At 38.8% G+C, this 17,423-nt stretch overlaps 1 protein-coding gene across 1 annotated transcript; it reads right to left on the bottom strand.

Annotated features, from left to right (window-relative positions):
- Positions 1 to 14,651: 14,651 nt before the first annotated feature.
- Positions 14,652 to 15,215, bottom strand: LOC119057108 (ubiquitin-40S ribosomal protein S27a-like). Its single transcript, XM_053668294.1, has one exon. It carries the CDS (start codon positions 15,213 to 15,215, stop codon positions 14,652 to 14,654), a length of 564 nt encoding a protein of 187 aa, XP_053524269.1.
- Between the last annotated feature and the right edge of the window lie 2,208 nt (positions 15,216 to 17,423).

Below are 17,423 nucleotides of genomic sequence, written 5' to 3'. Positions count from 1 at the left end.
AGAAAAGCATCTCTGGGAAAGACTTATTATAGGTACTTCCTATTTCCACTGCTGCTTCAAAGAAGCTTCCTGCGCCTTAATGCCCTTTCTCTCCTTGCTTTCCCACCCACCATGACCCCTGCTGTTTCTTATTCACACTGAAATATAAAGCAGCTGAGTGCAGCCTGATACGTTAACTTCTCTAAGAAATACATGAACTTTAACACCAAAGCTTATTCATTGCTATTATAAAGTTAGCCCATGTTCATTTTGGAAAAAAATTAGATTCAAGGGAAAACAAAAGCACTTCTTTTTTACAGCCAGAGATGGCTACCATTACCACTGTGGTTTGTTTTCTCTCAGGCCCTTGCTGTGTATTTTTCTACCTAATTATGACATATATATGTATAATATTATGTCATACATAAGGACTGCCAGCTGACTAGACACTATGTTAGTCACAGAATATGAAAAGTGAGAAATATATAAAGAGGAAAACCATGCCTAATCTTGTTATTCAGGAGTAACAGTGACATTTTGGTTAATTTCTTTATAGCCTTTTTGCCTTTGCACATATTTAACACAGCTGATATCATTTTCTTTTCTGTTTTTTTTTTTTTTTAATATCCATGTGTGTTTGCCTCTTGTGCACCCCTGGTGGGAACTGGCCTGCAACCCAGGCATGTGCCCTGACTGGGAATCAAACCGCCATCCTCTGGTTTGCAGGCCCGTGCTCAATCCACTGAGCTCCACCAGCCAGGGCACAGCTGATATCATTTTCCATTCAGTATTGAGAATGATGGAACGTCCAGATTCAGATACTTACCAGGCCATGTAAAGACAGGCTGGCTGACGACAGATGACATCTGGCACAGAATCATTTATTAGTCACCCCAAGTTAAAATAAAAAAAAAACAACTCAGTGTTTGAGGCCACTCAATGATAATAAAAATTATTACCTAGGATTTTAGGTAATGAAAATTGCCACCATAGAGCTCTAAAAACTCTGCTCCGTGGAGGGGGAGGATTCGACTCCGTCGCTTGCCCAGCGCAGTCACACTGACAGCATCCTCCAGCACTGGAAACTGAATGAAGCCGATTACTGTATTAATTGGTTATTATGGTAGGAAAGATATTTCATTTGAAATCTAACTCATGTGGAATGAGATACATAATTCCTGGTATGCAAAAGAGGTTGTAGGAAAAGATAAGATGTAATATAAGCGCTCTGAACCATGCATATTTTGTAACTCCATAAAACACAGCTAACAGCATGCAGTTCAACTGAGCTTATGAAGTAAAAAAAAAAAAAGCCTATTTATTTTTGGTTCCTGATTTTTTATTTACTCCTTATTTTTATAGTATTATTTTATTTTAATCCAAAGAGAGTTGATGGTCACCTTCTTAAGCATACTATATCTGAGAGTGTCTTTTAGTAGTATTCTATATGAAAGAAAATGAAGCTGGTTACAGACTTGAAATAACAGCCACCCCTTTCCATAATTCTGCTGCCCTTGGACTTCCTCCTTTTCTTGCAGGCAAAAATCTGAGGAAAGCATGTCTTTTTTTTCTTTATTGGCAACATTTTAAAAAATTTGTTCTGAATGTGTCAAGAATTTTTCTTACATCCTTGTACACTTCAAATCAGAACATTCAGATCATTTTTCAGCCCTGAGAAGTTTTTAAATTATATATTGGTGTTCTAATTGTCCTGGTGTCTTACTGAGTACTAACCATTCTATAGAAGATAATGCTGTAGGTGTTAGAGATGCCACAGTGTAGAAGAGAGAAAGATCCTTAGTGGGTCTTACATTCTATCAGGAAGAGATGGGCAATAAACAATGAGATAAAAACCAGGGTAAGTTGACAGAAAATACTGATGAGAGATGAGGGAGAAGGTGGCCACTTCTAGAGTCATGAGAAAAATTATCTTTAAAAAGGTAATATTTGGGTGGAAGCATGAGGTGGTACATGGTGGACTGTTTGGAAGAATGAAAGACACCCAGAAGGTCTCAGGTGCAGTGAGGTGGTGTAACGTGGTCGGAGCTGCCGGCTGAGAGGTAGGATGGCCCAGATCGCAAAGAATCTAATGGGACCTGGACAGTTTGACATGGAAAGACATTGAAGGGTTTTACAAAGTGGAAAGATGTGAAGTGAGTCAGTCTACATTTTCTAAATATTTAACTTTGTTACTATGTCATAAATGATTACAAAGAGGCAAGAATAAGAACAGGACATCTAGTTAGGGGTCTAATGCAGTAGGCCAGGTGATTAGTAATGGTGGATTGAACCAGGGTAACAGTAAGAAAGAGAACAGTAGCTGGATTTGGGGTATATTTTGGAGGTAGAGCTAACATGACTTGCTGATGGATTGACTGTGGGGGTTGAGTAAAAAAAAAAATTTAAGAATTGCTACTTGTTTGTTCGTTTTTCTGAAGGATGGATAGTGGAGACCAGAGGAGGGAAAAGGAGTACTTATTGTGATTTTGAATTTGGGGCAGTTGCCACTGTTAGAAAATCAAGGGTATGACCAATGTGGAATTAAAAAAAAATCAATGATCATTGGAGCTTGGAAGGCCAATGAAATTGAAAGTCAAAAGAAATTATCTAAATACTTTAATTTTTTAACTATATTTTGTTGTTATGCTATTACAGTTGTCCCCATTTTTCCCATTGGCCCCCTCCATACAACACCTCCCACGCTCTAAGGTAATCCCCACCCCATTGTTCAAGTTCATGGGTCATACAAATAGGTTCTTTGGCTACTCCGGTCTCTATAACTATACTTTGCATCCCTGTGGCTATTCTGTAACAACCTACCTATTTGTACACCTTAATCCACTTACCTCTTCACCCATTTCCTCACACCCCCCACTCCTATCTGGCAACCTTTATCATAAATAAGTCCCTTTGACATTTCATATAATAATTGTTTGGCAATGATGAATTTTTTTCTTGTCTAGGAAGCTCTTTATTGCCCTTCAAATCTAAATGATAGCTTTGCTGGGGAGAACAATCTTGGCTGTAGGGCCCTGCTTTTCATCACTTTGAATATTTCTTGCCAGTCCCTTTTGGCCTACAAAGTTTCTTTTTAGAAATCAGCTGACAATCTTATGGGAACTCCCCTGTGGGTAATTAACTGCTTTTCTCTTGCTGCTTTTAAGAATCTCTCTTTATCTTTAACCTTTGGCATTTTAATTATGGAGTGGACCTCTTTGCATCTATCTTGTTTAGTACTCTCTGTGCTTCCTGGACTCGCATGTCTATTTCCTTTTCCAAATTTGGGAAGTTTTATTTCATTACTTTTTTTTCAAATAGATTTCCAATTTCTTGCTCTTTTTCTTCTCCTTCTGGCACCCCTATGATGCTAATGTTGGACCTCTTGAAGTTTTCCTAGAGGCTGCTTAAACTATCTTCATTTTTTAATTTTTTTCTTCTTGTTTTTCTGATTTGTTGTTTTTTGCTTCCTTTTATTGTAAATCACTAATTTTATTCTTGACTTCATTTGCTCTACTTTTGTTTCCTTTTAGATTATTCTTTATTTCAATTACTGTATCCTTTGTGTCTGACTGGATATTTTTATGCTGCTGAGCTCACTAAGTTCCTTGAGTCTCCTTATACCCAGTGTTTTGAAATCTACATCTGATAGATGGCTTATCTGCATTTTGTTTAGTTCTTTTTCTGGTGTTTTGCTCTTTCCTTTCATTTGGGCCATGTTCCTTTGTCTCCTCATTTTGGCATTGTCCCTGTATTTGTTTCTAGGTGTTAGGTAGAGCTGCTATCACTCCCAGCATGGCCTAATGTAGTAGGTGTCCTGTAGAGTCTAGTGGTAGAGCCTCCCCTATCACCCAAGCCGGGTATTTGAGATGAGCACACTATGTGGGTTGAATATTCTCCTTTTGTATTTGAGCCTTGATTGCTGTTTGTAGATTAATGGGAGGGAATTTACCCAGGCAAGTCAGCTGCAAGGACTGGCTGTGCCATTGACCATGAACCCCTGCCCTCTGTGGAAGATCAGTGGTGTGGGAGCAGGGTGGTGGTACTCCAACGTGGTCTATATCTATCCAGTGGGTGTGATGGATCTGGGGTTTCCTGGGTGGTATAGGCCAAGGTCAGCCCCAACCTGTGTTTTGCCCGGGGCCACCCTGCCTGAGCTATAAAGCAATTTGAGATGACTGTTACTTGTGCTGGGCTTGGAGAATCCCAGGTGAAGAAGTCAAGCTATGAATCTAGGCTGGCTGCTGCTAGTACTGGGCCCAGGGCCCTTAGCAAGAGGTTTGGGGGCTCGAGGCTCACTGAGGCTGGTTATTGCTTATTTAAGATGACTTAGGAATTTGTGAAGTATAGGCCAAGACCATCCATTCATATGGAAACACAGCTTTGGTGGTCCTGTAAGTTGTATGAATTGGAGTCTCTGGGGATCTCCAAGGCAGGGCAAACAGTGTTAACCAGGTTGATGGAGTCTCAGATACAGCAGCAGCCTGCAGGCTCTGTGGGGGCAGAGTTCAGAAATGGGACAGTGACCTCTACCTATCTTTCTGTATGAGAAAAAGCTATCCCCCACCTCTCACCTTGAGGCCAGACACTTCAGTTTCTGTTTGTATGCTCCTGATGCCTTCAAACTACTCACCCACTGCGACGCTCAGAGGGAGTGAGTCCAAGTAAATCTGTGTGTGGGTTCTTTAAGAGGCGCTACTTGGAACTCCAGAAGATCCTTCCACCAACTCGGTCCCTGCTGGTTTTTGCAGTCAGAAGTTATGGGTACTTATCTCTTTGTCACTGGAATCCTGGGCTGGGCTTGTCTTGTGGGGCTGGGACTCCTCAGTCCCAAGATATTCCTCCCAAGTTGATATCCACCACACATGCATGTGAGACCAGACTGTGCTGCATCTCCTTCCCACCCACCAATCTGGATGGATGTGGTCTATTTAATTCCGTAGTTGTCAGACTTCCACTCAGCTCAATTTCTGATGGTTCTGAGTGGTGGTCGTTCTATATTTTAGTTGAAATGTTGATGTTATGCAAGGAGTTGAGCTGTGTTTACCTATGCTGACATCTTGAATGGAAGTCAAATGACTTCCAGTCACATGCCCCAAATGACTTTTGATACCATGGAGAATAATTGCATAAAGTAAGCACAGGGAAGATAGTCAACAATACTGTAATAACTATGTACGATGTCAGTGGGTACTGAAAATATCAGGGGGATCATTTTGATGATTGTCTACACATTGCTATATACCTGTCACTAATACAAAATAATATTGAATGTAAATTATCATTTAAAAATTATAAAAGAAGAAATGAAGTATTTTCCATGATAAATGAAAAAAGATTAATTGCAGAAATACTAGTGAAGGAGACACTGCCTTGTATAAAAATATGTAGATGGCACATAAGGAAGGGTAGGAAGAGGCAGAAATGCAGAACACAGTTTATGGTGTGGATGAGGTTTGTGTAAGAGAAAGGCCTAAAAATGGTTTGGAAATGGCAATGTAGAACAATGAGAAACTTGGTTTATCGCTATGAATTGGGATACTTGGCAAAGGAAATATAAAGCAAGCTCAAAGGAGGCTCGACTTTGGGTCCATGCAATATACAGATGATGTATTATAGAATTGTACAGTTAAAACCTATATAATACTTTTATTAACCAATGTCACGATGATAAATGTAATCAATTTTTAAAAGCAGGCTTGATATAAGGGAACTGTAAGTTAGATGTCATCTTTGAAAAAAATTCAAAGGACTATATATAGGGAAGATTCTGGTAATGGTCAGCAAATCCAGGAGGGCAGAGAGGGAAGATTTGAGAGGGTTTGGCCTTGAACAAGTATTTTCTACCTTACATAAATATCATCTTTTTCTGTGTTCATCATTTTGTGCTTTTGACGTCCACATTAAATATTTAAATTCTTATATCATTAATTCTGTTTTTTACTCCTTGTAATGTATATTTGAATTATCCTGTTGCATTTTTTCATTCCTTGACACCTTCTCTCTATAACTCCTCCTGCTTTTTCCTTGTTTTGACATTTTCACTTCTGAAGCGTTTCTCTTTTGTCAATAAATAATGTCTCCTGGAATGTAATGAAACTGCCCAGTGTGTTTCTACACCTGGGTGCTTTCAGGAGGTCATTTTAAGAGAGCTGTGCTTCTCCTCTGTACTTTCAGAATGATGCTTCCCTGCCCCCCTTCATTTTGTGATCTTATTTCACAATCATGGAATTGTTAATCAGGTTTTCCTTCCTGCCGAGTTTTCTTTTCCAATAACCCCCTAGGTCAGGAAAACGTAATAAGCTAAGTTGCACTCTAACGGGACATGGGTGGGCCCTTGTGCCAAAGGTGACCCCACCCAGGGAACTGAGACCCGGCAAAGCCCCCACAGCGCTGCCCAGTGTGTATAAATTTATCAAGTTACACACGCTGACTCATCTTGATTTTGGACCAGGGAGCAGAGGGTGCTGACAAGTCTGCTGGGTAAGAGTTGGCCAGTTAGTGAGAAGAGAGTGGGTTACAAAAAGAGATACTGCAGGTGATGAAAAGAAGTCATATATTCCAGCCTGCCTCATTTACCAAGGCTTGCTTGTTCATTCAACTCATAATTGCATTAAATGCTTGTTTTTAGGTAATCTGACTTGTATAGGTTCCCACACTTACAGATCAAGGCTAGGTTGACATATAGGTAGTTTCTAATAATTGCATCCTCTTTGCAGAATTCTAGTCCCACACAATGTAGGAAAGGGTCCCACTTGTGGTACTTTTGTGTGTAAAGGCTGCAAATTAAGCAGCTTGTTGCCTTCATGGCCGTCATTACAATGGATATTAGGGTAATACAAATTGAGAAATCTTGAGTTTAAAAACTGCTTTTTTAAATTAACCTATTTTTTTTTTTTTTTTTTTTTTTTTTTTTTTTGCCCTGGTCGGCATAGCTCAGTAGATTGAGTGTGGGCCTGAGAACTGAAGGGCTGCTGGTTCAGTTCCCCGTCAGGGCACATGCCTGTGTTGCGGGCCAGGTCCCCAGTAGGGGGTGCATGAGAGGAAACCACACACTGATGTTTCTCTCACTCTCTCTCTCTTTCACCTTCTCCACTCTCTAAAAATAAATAAATAAAATCCTTAAAAAATTAACATGTGGTTTTCAGTCAGTTGAGCACAGTATCTTGCACTTTATTTCATTACTTCTTTTGAACAATATTTAATATGTATGGTAGTTTCTTATAACCTATATACTTGGTAAATTGCTGACCCCGTCAATTCCCTATATCCCAAAAACATTTGGCATCTGTACTGGATTAACATGGGTTCTTCACTTATTCTCATTTCCTGGAAACATGCTACACTAGATAAAGAGAGTAAGTGTAGGAATGACTTCAGTTCTCAGAATGCCCTGCATTTAGGAACTTTTTCTTTTTCTGCCAAGTCTATCTTGTGTTTTAGAAACTGTGATTCCCATCAAGCAATGTGCCAATTCCAATCTACTTCCCACCAAGTACAGTCTTGTTTTGTGGGTTTGCTTTCCCCACCCCCAAGCATTTCTGTTTCAGTGTTTCAGGAAGAGAAGATTGTTAGAAGTGTGAATATAAAATAGAACAAGTCCACTGGAGCCTTCAGCATGTAGCCATGAGGTGAAACAATGTTGCCTTTTCTTTAGTGTAGCTGTATAAGAGTTCAAAAAAGGGAAGCAGACAGGGTCATTCAAAATATTTAAAGCAATAGATTTACCAGCATCCTAAGATGGGTTATTCCACTCACTGGCATTTCCATTCAGGTCCATTAACTTTAAAATTAGTGTAAATCTTGCCATGATTCTATGAGTGAATAGATGATCAGACCCATTTTCTGCTTTTAAACTGTACCTGTGTGATTTTCTAAGTAATTCGGGGAGACTTTAGCAGGATTTGTGTGTAACTGCCTGTCAAAAAATACCAGATTGGAATTTTCTTCAAGGACCTACTTTTCAATAGCATCAGCATTTTAATTTTAAAAATCGAGACTGAATATGAAATTTTACACATAAGAAAATGTATGGAAAACTGTAAATATGGATTAGAGTGGTCTCAAGAGACCTGAAAATGTACCCTATGTGCTGCTACATACCGACATTCATTACGTCCTCTCCCACAAATATGCGAGGGGGAATCCCCAAAATGGAATTCTCTTCTGGAGGGCTGGCCCCTGGTTATACGGGTTTCACCCATTATGTTGTATGTTCTAGGAACCCGTCTGTATCAGTGAATCAGATGGTGTTGTTGTGAGAGGCTGAGTTCGGCTTCAGTGAATTTTTCTTTAAAGACTCTTACAACATGTTTGCCCATTTCATGCTGTTGATTTATGAGCACACCTGCCCACACTGTGCTGAGTGCACAGCAGTTTTTGACCAAAACCAGCATGACCGCCATGCCCCATCTTCCCCCTTCACTTGATCTTACCCCAAATGACATTTTATTTCTGTTTCCCTGGATGAAAAAAGTCTTCAAAGGGAAATGTATTGCCAGTGTGAAAGAGGCGAAACTAGAAAATGACAGAAGCACTAAAAGTCATAAAAATCAATGAGTTGAGAACTGTTTTGAGCAGTAGAAAAAGGTCTCAATAGGTGTAGTGCATTGAATGGAGAGTAATTTTTTTAAATAATTTTATTTAGTTATTTTTTCAAGTACAGTTTTTTGTCTATTTCTCCCATCCCAGCCTACTCTACCTCATGCTCCCCACCTCCCTCCCTTTTCCACCCCCCTTAGTTCTCGTCCCTGTGTCCTTCATATTTGTTCCTCCAAATCCCTCCCCCTTTTCCCCCCTAAATTCCCTTCCCTCTCCCCTCTGGTCACTGTCCCCTTGTCCTCTATTTCAGTGTCTTTGTTTTTATTCTGCTTGCTTGTTTGTTTTGTTGTTTAGCTTCCTGTTAAAGGTGAGATCATATGGTATTTGTCTTTCAACTCCTGGCCTATTTCACTCAGCATAATGCTTTCCAGTTCCATCCATGTTGTTGCAAAGGGTAGTAGCTCCTTTCTCTCTGCTGCACAGAATTCCATTGTGTATATGTACCACAATTTTTTGATCCATTCATTTACTGACAGGCACCTAGGTTGCTTCCAGCTCTTGGCTATTGTAAATTGTGCTGCTATGAACATTGTGGTGCATAGGTTTTTTTGAAATTGATGTTTTAGGATTCTTACTTAGGATATAATCCTAGCAGTGGCATTGCTGGGTCAAAAGGCAGGTCGATTTTTAGTTTTCTGAGAAAATTCCATACTGTTTTCCATAATGGTTGTACCAGTCTGCAATCCCACCAACAGTGAACTAAGGACCCCTTTTCCCCACAACCTCAGAATGGAGAGTACTTTGAAGGTGACTGACATTTAAACATGTAAGAATAATACACATTTTTTTTATAAATAATTTTGGGTTTTTTTTGGCTCCCCCTTGAAAATATTATATGGCTATGTATGTATGAAATATATGATGTATGCATGTTTGCATAAATTAACTATCTAAAATATTTTTCTACATCCAGAAACAGTCAAATAAAAATTGTTATTAAAATTAGGCAATCAAGGAATAAAACCCAAACTGGTAGTGGATATTAAGTACTGAAAAAACTGGAATTATTAAAAAACCCGAGATAAGAAATAGCACAAAATTCAGTGAAAAAGGAGAAAATAACAATCAACAAAATAGTTTCTCTTTGTCGTATTAAACAACATATTTGCCTGTTTTGTAATTTAAAACTGAACTTATGAATAATATTTTGATTGGTATATAAAACCAATCAATTGTTTGGGCAATATATGCAAACAAGTTATTCCTCAAGTAATATTAGGAGAAGAAGACTCGTGGGGAATGGGAAAAGGAGTAACAAGTTGCTTCTACACCAACAAAGTACAGTATGAGTTTTTTAGTGTTGCATACTTAAGTGAGAATATTCTTTGTGGGAGCGACTTCTTTGCGAGTCCCCCCTGGTGCCACAGACACGAGTGAATGAATAATGACAGACCTGGTGAGATCTGTTTGGGGAGGAAGAGTGGGATGTGGCCAGTTTTTCAGGGGAGACAAAGGCCCAGAGCACCCTCTTCCACAGTCTTTTATAATACACAGGAATGTGTTATACACAGGTTGTAATACACAGGAATACAGGGTGGCAAGGATCAAACAGTAGATAACATGTCAAAGAAATCTGAGGGCTTAGGGCTTAGTCTGAGTCAGTGTCTGTTAGGAAGAGAGTTGCAGAAGCTTTGGGAGACATACTCATTTCCTCTCGGACCCTTATCATATGAATGGAAGCACTCTTAGCAGAGCAGATTTCACAGGTTTATCAGCAAGTCTTTGTGATGCCAGATTTTTCCTGAGGACACACTCCAGCAAGGCAAGGAGCTGCACCCCTCCCCAACAGGTATTCAGGCTTAAGAGGATTAGAGCCAGGAAGCCCTTCTCCCAGAGAACATGGGGACTCGGACTATGTCATAACCAGGGGGTGAGAGTCCATTACTCTTTGTTGAAACCCCTCCCCCTGCCCCCCCACCAGTCCTTCCATGATGGCCTCCCAAATGATCGAGTCTGGCTTAGGTTGCCCCCCCCCCCCCCCCCCCCGCTGTGAGGGGTCTTACCTGTCATTGACTTCTGACCAAGCTTTGGGGACAGGGAGAGGAAGTGAGGCAGCTGTTTGCTACCAGAGACAGGCTTTGTCTCCTGTGGCTCACGTTCCAGAGGTCATTTCTCACCCTTAGCCACAAGGGATCGAGATACAATTCCTAAAACTAGGCAGAGCGGTCTACAACAATTCTTGAAGTTTCCATTTTGTAAATCTGGTTAACGTGTCAATGACTTATCAAAACAAATCAACCAACAAACAAAATATGTATTTTTTATCTAATTACATTTTGGAATCATTGCATTTTGCAATTTGTTTTTAAGACTTTTTTCCCTAGGATTTGTTGAGAATTAGTGAGGAAAAGCCGTGACAACCTTTTAGTGCTTATTACTGACATAATGGAAACCGTGTTTGAAGGTGCCCTGGTTTCCTCTGAGTTCTCTGGGGATTCAAAGGAGAGCTGGGTAGAGTGGAGGGAAATGGCGACAAATTTGTTGTCGAATTGCACATCCTCAGGAAAATAAAACTTTTATTTGCCCTGAACTCAGGTGGCAGGATGGCATCTTCCTCTTCTACCTCACTCCAGTCCGAGGCTGAATTCAAGTGGAGGAAATGAGTTTCTCCTCTTTCCCAAAGTGAAAAATGAACACTATTGTAGGTTGCCTAGTTTATTCCAATTAAATGAGGTGTTCCTATGGATTATTAGAAGATATTTCTGCAGAATGTAGAGGGTATCGGAAAGGGCAAGATTTTCAGAAGTATTTAAAAAATATTTTTTCTTTGCCTAAATGAAGTACTGCTCATTTATATGAGCAGAAGCCATTTCCTTAGAAAAAATATCTGGATCCCACTTAAAAATAATGAAGAGAAGATAAATGTAAAGATTGTGAAGTAACCCATATAATAATTTACCTACCTCTTATCAACATTGACTTAGTATTTCAATATTCAGTAGGGAAATTATTTAATGTTTGAAATATGTTAGACCACAGGATATCATAGGACATGGTAATGGCTTTATGGGGACTGGATAGTTGGTTCCATTAGTTCTACATGTGAGCTAACAGAACACACTTACCATCACGATATAAATGGAGTGTAATGAATACCATGAGGTTCTCTTAAAACTTACATGTCAGCTGAAGAATTTTCCCAGTAATGCCAACATTTTCATTACTCAAAGCTTCTGCAGAAATAAATATCAAACTAAAAAAGAAATCGATAATACCTATCATGTGTCATGCACTAAGTAATATATACAAATAAAATCTTTTAAAAAATCAATCCAAAGATGCATGTACTGGTATATTCCAATGCAAAAGGCAGAATTATAAGGTGTCCCTGTAATTACCTTCTCCTGAGGTGCACGTGTTTGGGTAATCCCCTCTCATTGAGTACAGGTGGGACCTGTGGCTTGCTTCCAACCAATAAATATGGCAAAGGTGAAGGGATTTTGTAGGTAAAATTGAGGCACCTAATCAGCTGACACAGAATGAATCACAAGGGGGAATATCCTACGTAGGCCTGACGTTGTCAGCTGACTGCTTTGGAAGAGGGCCCGTGCCCTTCCAGAGAGAAGAGACTGGAAGAAGAGACGCTCTCCTGTTTGCGTTGAAGCTGCTAGTCATTTGTGACCCCCGAGAAGAGAGGCAGTCGTCACGGCCGGGCGTTTCCGTTCCACATCCTCGAGAAACTAAATCTGCCAACAACTCAGAAGAGCTCTGGAGAGGACTCCCAACCCTGGAAGAGGGTGGAACCTGATCAACATCACTAGGTTCGTGGCAACTAGATACATAGCAATAGATCATCAATACGTCCCATTTTACAGGTAAGGAAACTAAAGAAATAACTTGTACTCCATTGTAGCTAGTTCTGTGGGAAACCACGAGTCAGTCCCAGGCAGACAGATTCCGGAGCTTCATGGATAACCACTTTGGCATAATTTTTAAAGCTTGGTTGAAGACGCTCAGATGGTGTGGGCATAATATATGAAACACACAATATTGAATGTATGATGACTATTAAAAACTATTTAGTAAAACCTTCCACCAAAACCAAATTATCCTGAGAAGGAACGGATTCATTTTCTAAATATTTGATTGGAGAAGTAAAGATTTTGTTTTATTGCAAACTGTTGTGATTTAAACAGATTATTGTACAAATTATAGACTGCTAATTACATTAACACTTCAAAATGTTTTTAATTTCTACATGCCAAGTCTATTTTGACAGTTTTGATAAGATTAAAACTATTGCCTAATTTATATAATGAAAAGAAAATCTAATTTTTCAAAGAAGATATTTATGGTAGAATCTATGGTATTAAGTGGGTAAAGTGATTTCTTTGGCTATATAAAAGTTAACTACCCTAGAAATATTTTTAAATAGTATCATTTTCAAAAGTAACTTGAATTTCACAAGGCTTATTCTTGACACTTCAGAATCCTTAATATTTAAAAGTTGAGAGACTATTTTTAAACCCTTTGGCATGTAATGAAAAGTCCTAGTTAACTAAAATTAAATGGTCTATTATAAACTGATAGGCTGTGAGCGATTTTACTTCAACTACAAATTGCTTTCTTGTGAGTTAGTATCTAAATGTTTTCATGGGAAGCCATTAATTAAAACGAGCTGTTTTTATTTATATGTGACAATTATGGTTAGTGAGTCTTATTGGAAAAATTATATTTCAAGGACTGGACTTTAGCACCAGGATGGTGAGAGTGATAGGCCATTAGCATGGCACAGTAACATCAACTCTGCGACACATGTTTTAATGCACATTTGTTTAAAGTTGTGCTCTAATTGTGGTTAACTACTGATTTAATACACCTTTGATAAGCCCCTGACCTCAGTCCCTCTAGCAGTACAATACTAAGCGCTTGTGGAGTTTCCCGTTACCTATGCAAATGAAGCGGCCACTGTAAAGTCACAAAGTAAACTGTGTCAATAAACCCACCCAAGCCCCTAGGCAACTCTGTACAATACTATAGGGATGAAATTGGATACTCCTCAGACACCAGTGGAGGGAGGTAATTTGATGATTAAGAGTCTTGATATCCTGCTTATCACATCAATAGCAAGGCCTCCTTGAATATTCCTCCTCTGCATAGCATTATATTGGCTTTTCTTTGCATAGTCTCATTAGATAGGTAGAAACTGCATAAATTAGTATTTTAATTAGTTGAAAGCCTGGAGATTCTACCACATAAACAAAATGAAAGTCATTCGAATGAATTCTAAAATATTAAGGATGGTTAGCATTAAAGGTTTCCACTCCCCATCACTGTCTCCTCACCTTCCCCCTTCCCCCTCACCCTCTCACTGATCTGTCTCCCACCCCTAATTTCTAGGAGAATGTTCTTTTGCTGCCATGGCCCAAGGTTAGAAATATGTACTGAATAAAGAAATAAATCCTAAGGTTAAACAAATGGTGAAGAGTTTTTCCCAGGAAACCATTTGAGGGCACCGGGGAGGTCTGTTGACATGCTGACCATGAGGGGATTTTCCAGTGTATAGTTGTGGGCAGGCACAGGGCCCGTACAATGGGACACTTCTTTTTGACTTGCATGTGCAACTGTGGCAAATCACAGGCCCCCAAAATCTTTGCCCCTTGTTGTCTCATCTGTGCAACAGAGTAATTACCTTGACTTCTTTTTCTGAATTATTTTTAATGTTCTGGAGATGCTGCTGTGGACTCTAGCCAGGTCTTGCTCATACAGTACTTCCACTCAATCCATATTTAACTCCAACAAAAAAATGACATACTGTCATTATAAAATAAAGTGAAGCTCCTTTGCAAAGCCAAATGCAGAGATAAAGTAAGATTATACAAAAGTGGTTTCTAGTTCTCAATGAAGTTTTTAGTATAACTGTGTTTTTAAGTGTGGCTGCTCTTTAGTAAGGGCTTACCCTAGAACATAAACAGTTTGCATAAATTCTAGATCACCATAGTTCCTTATATGACATTTCCTTGTTTTTGGAAAAATAAATATCTTAGAGATTTCAGGGGGAGTTACCAGAATTCTCACTATTATCTCTAAAGTAGAATTAACTTAATAAAATATTTATGCTAAATAAACCCACCTTATTTTATTTGCCTATAGATTTTTGTGTTTCTCCTACTATTCATTATTGGCGTAAAATTAACACAAGGCTCAATGTTCCATGCCAACATTTCATCAAAGGTTGCCTCTCTATGACATCTGCCTCCTTGACAAGTTTGCCTTAGTTTTGCCCCAGCAATGTCTTTCAAAGTGGCCATAAACCCTCCAGCACCACATTCACCTGAATGGTTCTCCCAATGAAGGCAAACAATTTTGTCCTTCTCACCCACTTTGTAGTATTTCAGGACATCCAACTTAACCTTCGTTCTCTTATGCATATTCTTCTTGGTCGTGCCGTAAGACCTCTGCCTTTTTTTAGCACCACCTCGAAGTCTCAACACAAGATGAGGGGACGCCTTTCGAATGCTGCAGTGAGACAAAGTACATCCAACTTCCAGTAGCTTGGCAGCAAAGATCAGTCTTTGATGACCAGGAGAAACTCCTTTCTTATCCTGGACCTTGGCCATTACATTTTCCATTGTACCTGAGGGCTCGACCTTGAGAATGAGGGTCTTTTCTGCAAGGGTTTCCACAAAAATCTGCATCTTGGTGGTGATTGTACTGCAGATTGCAGATTAGAAAGATCTTACAGTGATTCTTCAGACACTGATTAGTGACAAGTGTCGTGAGTGCAGCATGGTGACTGTAGTTAACAATACTCTATATTTGCTAAGTTGCTAAGAGAGTAGACTTTAAAAGTTCTCATCACAAGAAAAAGTTATAACAATGTGAAGATGGATTGTAGCAATCATTTAATAATATATGCACATATCAATATATCAATATGTTCTACACCTAAAACTAATACGATGTTATGTCAATTAAGTTTTGATAAAAAACTTGTCATGCATTATTCTGAATATCATTATACATTTATTTAAATGTCACAGTATTTCTATTAGGTGAGTACTATTATCTGATTTACATATGAGAAAAGTATATCAGAGAGAGTTTAAGATCATATGGGAGGTGGTGGATCAGAGATTTGAACTTGATTACTAACTCCATAGTTCCTACTTTTAACTACTAGATTATTGCTATGAATTGAATTGTGTCCCCCTATAGTTCATGTTGAACCCTAACCCCTAAAGGGCTGTAGTTGGAGATAGGACTTTTAGGAGGTGATTAAGGTGAAATGAGGTCATAATCTAATAGTATTGGTGGCCTTATGAGAAGGGGGATCTCTTCCTTTCCACAAGCGCAGGACCAAACGGTAGAGAACGGAATCATCCTGGAGCCCTGAGCCCAGATTCCGGCCTTCAGACCTGTGAGAAAATTGATTTGCATAGTCTGTGGGATTTGGTTGTGTTAGCCTAATCTGACTAAAACAATGATTTTTTTCCCTAAAATGTGGACTGTAATTTTGTATATGATTCAACACTGTGTTTTTTGTAACCTTCTTGAATGGTATTACTCTCTTTCTAGTTTATATGCGTGGCTTCAATTAAGTGAAGGCAAAAGGCACATGATGCTCTTATTTCCACAACAAGTGTGCCAGCGTCGTAGGCTTCCTCTGCTTCTCAGGGTGTGGGAGCAACCGGGAAATGAAGGCATTAGATGGAAATCACGTTAACTTGGTGCTTCTGAGAAAAGTGATAAAAATATTATTAGATTCATTTTCTTTCTGTCACTTTGCTTTACTATGAATTTTGTTTCCATTTCTGCTGTAATTTAAATCACACTGTTTGATGCAGAAATATTTGGTCATTCAAATGGATTTTTGAAATTCAAAGTGATGCCTTGGTTTAGGCGAGTTTATTCAGATGATTCAAAATTCTAAGTGCTCTTTTGGTTGTTCAATTTGGGGAAAGTTTTGAGAAAAAACAGAACCTGCTAATGAAATAGAATATCATGTAATTAATAAGTAGCTGTCCTACATTCAACTGGGTTGAAAGGTGAGAAGCTGGCAGTATTTCTGAAATATAGATAGAAATTATTTACAGCAATACAAATTAATCTGAATACAGAAAAACAAGAAATTTTTAGTTACACATACCCTATCATCCCTGGATTAAGTATATTTTTAATTAAAGTACATCATATCTATAGCACTGTGCATAAATGTTAAGGACACAGCTCAGTGAATTTTACACTCAGGTTAATATATGGAACACAACCACAGAGCACTCCCAACCTGACTGGTGAGGCTTAGCAGATTGGGTGTCATCCTGTGAACCAAAAGTTCGTAGGTTTGATTCCCAGTCACGGCACAGGCCTGGATTGCAGGACAGGTCCCCAGTTGGGGGTATGTGAGAGGCAACTGGTTGATGTTTCTCTTCCTCTCTTTCTCCTTCCCTTCCCCCCTCCCTTCCCCCCCTTCCCCTCTCTCTAAAAATGAGTAAATAAAATCCTTAAAAATAGAACACTTCCAGTTACACTTCCCAATCAATAACCCTAAATAACCAATTCTTATCAGCATAGATTACTTTTGCTTGTATTTTAATTTCACAGAAGTACTCTTGTGTATGGCTTCTTTTGTTCAATGTTATGTCTGTCAAATTTATCCATGTTATAGGCAGCAGTCCATTCCTTTTCAAAATTTTAATTGCTCTGGAGTTTTCAATTGTATGAATATACTACATTTTATCCATTTTCTCTCTGGATGGTATTTCTATTTTTTAAATAAAAAATCATTTTGATTTTTTTATAAGCACATGTAGGTTCTACGCTCTTAGAAAACTTCAATTACACAATGCATGTTATCAACTCTAGTCACACATTGTAAATTAGATCATCATTTTATTCATATTATA

Source organism: Artibeus jamaicensis, unplaced genomic scaffold (genome assembly GCF_021234435.1).
Source record: "Artibeus jamaicensis isolate MK-2021 breed Jamaican fruit bat unplaced genomic scaffold, CSHL_Jam_final contig_484, whole genome shotgun sequence".
NCBI classification, from domain to species: domain Eukaryota; kingdom Metazoa; phylum Chordata; class Mammalia; order Chiroptera; family Phyllostomidae; genus Artibeus; species Artibeus jamaicensis.
Note: the sequence above shows the minus strand (reverse complement) of the source record. Positions and strands in the feature narration are given on the sequence as shown.